This window comes from Carya illinoinensis, chromosome 1 (genome assembly GCF_018687715.1).
Source record: "Carya illinoinensis cultivar Pawnee chromosome 1, C.illinoinensisPawnee_v1, whole genome shotgun sequence".
NCBI classification, from domain to species: Eukaryota; Viridiplantae; Streptophyta; class Magnoliopsida; order Fagales; family Juglandaceae; genus Carya; species Carya illinoinensis.
This window is the reverse complement of record NC_056752.1, coordinates 35,653,751-35,659,158: the sequence shown is the minus strand read 5'-3', so window position 1 is coordinate 35,659,158 and position 5,408 is coordinate 35,653,751. Positions and strand designations below refer to the sequence as shown.

The following is a 5,408-nucleotide window of genomic DNA, read 5'->3' as shown; positions in this document are numbered from 1 at the left end:
ATGACACGTGGGAGGTTACTGACTTGCCACCTGGGAAAGGCACCATTGACTACAAATATGTCTACAAGACAAAATATAGATCAGATGGCAGCATTGAAAGAAAGAAGGCTAGACTGGTTGCTAAGGGATTCACACAGCAGGAAGGAGTTGATTACCATGAAACATTCTCACCCATGGCCAAGATGGTGACAGTTAGAACTCTATTGGCATTGGCAGCTATAAAGGGGTGGCATCTCCATCAATTTGATGTAAATAATGCATTCCTCCATGGTGAGCTTAATGAAGAAATATACATGAAGAAGCCTCCTGGTTATGATAAAGGAAAACCTGGTCAGGTTTGCAAGTTACTTCAAAGTCTTTATGGCTTGAAGCAAGCCTTAAGGCAGTGGTATTCAAAATTCTCTGCCTCACTCATCCTTTTTGGTTTTATACAATCAAAGTCTGATTATAGCTTGTTCACATGGGTTAATGGTAGTTGTTTTACTGCTCTATTAGTCTATGTTGATGACATAGTTGTAGCAAGCAACTCTTTAAAATCTGTTGCTGCTCTTAAGGCCTTCTTAAATCAACAATTTAAGATTAAAGACTTGGGCCCCCTTAGATACTTCCTTGGGATTGAAGTTGCTCGATCCCCTCATGGTATACACCTTTGTCAAAGGAAATATACCTTGGATATTCTAGCTGATTCAGGCACTCTAGGGTCCAAGCCACTTAAGCTGCCCATGGATCAAAATCACAAGCTAAGTAAGGATTCTGGTACTACATTAACTGATCCTAGCATCTACAGAAGATTAATTGGTCGCCTCTTATACTTGACCATCACCAGACCGGACATTAGTTACCCCATTCAGATTTTAAGTCAGTTTATGGCAAAACCAACTACTTCCCACCTTGCAGCAGCACACAAGGTACTTAGATACCTAAAGGGAGCCCCTGGCCAAGGAGTTTTTCTGTCAGCTTCATCACCTCTTCAATTGAGAGGTTACGGTGATTCAGATTGGGCCTCATGTCCAGACACTAGGCGCTCAATAATTGGTTACTGCTTGTTCTTGGGAAATTCATTGATTTCTTGGAAATCAAAGAAACAAGCAATTGTCTCTCGTTCATCTGCAAAAGCAGAGTATAGAGCAATGGCTTCTGCTACTGCTGAGTTTACATGGCTGCGCCAACTACTTGTTGATCTCCTTGTTGATCATCCTCAAGCTGCTGTTTTACTGTGTGATAACCAAGCTGCATTGCATATAGCAGCTAATCCTGTGTTCCACGAGAGGACTAAGCACATAGAGGTGGATTGTCACCTAATTAGGGATAAGATTCAAGAAGGCAGTATACAGACAGATCATGTTTCCACCACTTCTCAACTAGCTGACATATTCACTAAGGCACTGCCCTCTTACATGCTGAAATCACATCTTTCCAAGATGGGAATAACCAACATATATTCTCCATCTTGTGGGAGGGTATTAAAGCATGATGATCAAAGCTTGAGTGCATTAGGATGAGCTCCACAATGGTTCTGATGAGAGGTCACAGCTTCCAAATGAACACCATGCTACCTTTGATACAGCTCAGAATATTTTACTAAAAGATCCCTCTGCATGTGTCTTGGTCACTTGTAAATAGTCTTTTTTTTATAGTGTCCCTTTTAGTCTTTTTAGCAAGCTTGTTATTTTATAGTGGGCAGTATAGACGTGGTCTAGGTATAAGGCTGCACATTCCTGTTTGTGGTAAGTTGGTTATTCTTGTAGTGGACAGTACAGGCGTGGGCTAGGTAGGAGGCTGTACATTATTTTCTGTCATCTGCTTTTGGCAGAGTCATAGCACTATATATATGTAGGAAAGCAACACTTGTCAATGGTAATTTTTAATGAGAACAAAAGTTTGTCTCAAATCTCTTACCTTTCTGAAAACTTACAATGTGATCAGTACAAAAGGAGTTAAAACTAGCTATAAATGTGATCAGTATTATCTAAAGATTTATACTTTAAATAACAGTTATCAAGATCTTTGATTTGAATCTTCGTCAGGTGCAGTAATCTCGGACACAGCTGTAGCTTCGGTTTGACTCTATGGAGATTAGTGCTTGCACATTATGGTTAACATTATTGACCTCCTCCCATCCACCTTCTGGTCTCAAGTAGGTACAATAGATTTCTGGGACGTGAGCTACCTTCCAATAATCACTATCCTTTTCATCTGGACGAAGAGTCTGGATAAACTCTTCGGGCATTTCAAAAAATTCAAGCACTTTCAACTTGGTCAGATATTCAATGCCTACTGGCACCTTCTCTAGCAACTCACATCGCAGGATAATTAGCTTTTCAACACAAGGCATTGCTCCCACCTCCACTTGCACGCATCTTAGTTCACTGAATTGGTCAAGGCCTAAAACTTTAAGCTTGTTGAACCCACCCTTCCTGAAATACAAAGTGTCTCCCTCGTAAACCTGCAGTAATTCCAGGTGTACAAGATTGGGCAGTTTTTGAAGGAGCACAAGTGGATCTTCCTTCAATCTACTCCATTTCAGATGCAATCTGACAAGGCCATGTAACGATGGTATCCATGGAGGTAATGTCTCCAAACGTCCAGTCAAATACACCCGCTGGATCAATGGAGGCGGATAAGAAAGGTGCTGCAAATCAAGAATCTCTTCCTCCTCTATTGAAGTTAGAGACAACGCAAGAAGGTTGCTCAGTTTTTTTAGGGATGAACATAGAGATTTCCCATCTTCTTTTCTCAGCTTTACAATGCCCAACCTCCTTAGTTGGTACAGTTTCCCTAGCTCCACCATTATAGCGCCACCACCTTGGTTTGCTTCTATGAAACAGAGCTTCTGTAGAGATCGTAGAGCTCCTATATTTCCTTGGATCTTAAAACCATATCGAGAGTGAAAATATTCATAAGACTCAAGTTTGAAATGATATATAAGGAGATGTCGAAGTCGATGGAGCTTCAAGATCTCAACAGGCAGTTCAGTGACGCGGGAATGTTTAAGATCCAAAGTCTCTAGGTACCGAATCTTCCCTATAGTTCTCGGAATGGTTTTAACCTCGGTGTCCTTCAAGCTTAGATATTTCAAATAAACCAGGTTCTCAACATCAATTGGAAACCTTTTTAAACGTGATTTTTGCAGATCTAAAACATTTAGCAGCTTAAAACCACCAGGAAACAAGCTTTGGATTTTCAGCTTTTCTACCACCCCAAACATGAACAAAGAACGGAGTCGGGAAACAGACTTGTTTTCTGGTACGTTTTGTAGTGTGTTATGTATAGATAGGCGTCGAACCTTATCCGGCCACATCACGTTCTGATCTTTAGCAATGAAGGTGAAGTTCTGATCTCTGGACTTTGACACAATTATCTCCCGCAGCACGTCATGGACGCGATACGTTTTGACCCTTCCATCACTGGTTAAGGATGCCAATTGCAACAGACCTCTATTCAAGAGTTCGTTGAGGTAGTCCTCTGCAACTTCTTCCATTGTTTTCCCTTCTTTGGCTTCGATTAATCCCTCTGCTATCCATAACCGAATCAGCCTCATTTGCTCGATCTTATAGTCCTCTGGGAAGATGCTCAAGTACAAGAAACAATCTTTTAGGTAGTAGGGCAAGTCGTTGAAACTTAGCAAAAGTACTTTCTTCAGATCCTGCAGTTTGTCATTGCCATCAATTTCAGCCCCAAGACTACGGCGAACGACATCCCACTCGTCAATCCTACGCGTGTCTTTTGATGCCAAAACGCCACTGATTGCTACAATTGCAAGGGGCAGTCCCTCACACTTTCTTAAAGTATATTGACAGATATCCTTCAAATAAGTAGGGCATGCATTCCCTTGAAAGGTTTTCTTACAGAAAAGACCCCAAGATTCCATTGGGGACAAAGGCTTCAAGTTGTAAACCTTACCTACAGATTCCACACCGGAAGAGGTACTGGAGGCCACACCAGCATTACGTGTAGTGAGCATTACTCGGCTGCCACAATTGTTGTCAGGCAAGGCATATTTGAGAACATCCCATTCATTCAAGTGCCACACATCATCTAGAACCACCAAATACCTGCTTTTCTTGAGCAAGTCCTTGATTATTCTCCTCAGCCGATCGTTGTTCATGTTGTCCAATCCTCTGGAACTGGTCTGCAAGTCTCGAATCATGTTTTTGAGGAGTTCTTCTATCTTGAAAGATTGAGAAACAGTGACCCAAGCGCGCCTTTTGAAATGTTTCTTCACTTCTTCATCATCATAGACTTGCTTTGCCAACGTAGTTTTCCCCATTCCTCCCATTGCAGCCACAGAAATCACTTCACGTCTATTGTCACCCTTCACCAGCCACTCCACCAGGTGCTGCTTAGGTTCATCGATCCCCACCAAATCAGTCTTATCTAGAAGAAGAGCATCGCCTCGACGGTCTAGCCATGTATTTTCTGCAGTCGTGGAGCCCAGACCTTGTTTGATTCTTGTGAATCTGGGAAGCAGCCTCCCGTGTACTTGGCAAAGATTTTTTATTCTGGATCTGATGCCTTGTAATTCAGAAATAATACGATGACGAGCTTTCATGTTCTTGATACAACAAGAGAATTTGTGGAGAGCCCCATAGAATCCATCTGCATGATCATGTGCTTGAAGAAGCATGAATTCATCGAGAGCATCTTCAGTTTCATGAGCGATCTCTCTTATTTGCTTAACTCGCACTTTGAATTCGACGTCACTTTCTTCCAACGCATCTGCAACCTTCAGGAAAGCTCTCATACGCTCTAGTTCTCCTCTCAGATTCAGAACGTCTTCCGGATCCCCTCTCAACGGTTGCACCTCATTTTCAACAAAGAGAGTAAGCAGCTTGTCAAGCAGAGAACCAACAGCTCTATCAGCCATTAATTCTTTGATCTTTTCAGTAACCTTAATCAATCTCTCCAATGTTCTGAAGATATCTTCAATTTTAACTGTCAGATAGTCTTCGGCTTGCCAATGCAGTGGTCATGTAGTTGTGCTGAACTGTATATGTGGCTATCATGCATGTCGATATTGTTTGGTTCTTTCCTCCTTTAATTCATCCCACTCCTATAATAATAGATTGTTGACCCGTCAATGATCTTCTAAATTAATGCTTTAGCATATATATCTTCTTAATTTATTTGACCTTTATGAAGAATGTGATATATTATGTAAAATAATGCGGCCATAGATCGTAAGTATCGTTGTTAACAATTAGAAATTCATGTCATGAAAAGCTAATTTAATAAACAAAGTAACCTTATTGTAATATTAATTGCCAAGCTTCAGCTGTTTAGAAGATTTGTCTGACTGTTCAGTCAACAAATCCACCCGTATAATATGAAAGCGCGTAGTCGGTAGAGGTCAAGAAGGAATCGGCATGCGCGCAGTACTAGGAATTGTTTGTCTTGGTATAACACGC

The 5,408-nt window shown here is 41.3% G+C and overlaps 1 protein-coding gene across 1 annotated transcript; it reads right to left on the bottom strand.

Moving 5' to 3' along the window:
• Positions 1 to 1,886: 1,886 nt before the first annotated feature.
• LOC122302459 (disease resistance protein RPM1-like) lies at positions 1,887 to 4,942 on the bottom strand. Its single transcript, XM_043113741.1, has one exon. It carries the CDS (start codon positions 4,865 to 4,867, stop codon positions 2,024 to 2,026), a length of 2,844 nt encoding a protein of 947 aa, XP_042969675.1. The 5' UTR covers positions 4,868 to 4,942; the 3' UTR covers positions 1,887 to 2,023.
• Positions 4,943 to 5,408: the final 466 nt, after the last annotated feature.

Excerpts from the sequence above, each read along its gene's own strand:
- LOC122302459 (XM_043113741.1), bottom strand. The coding sequence starts at position 4,867 with ATGGCTGATAGAGCTGTTGGTTCTCTGCTTGACAAGCTGCTTACTCTC.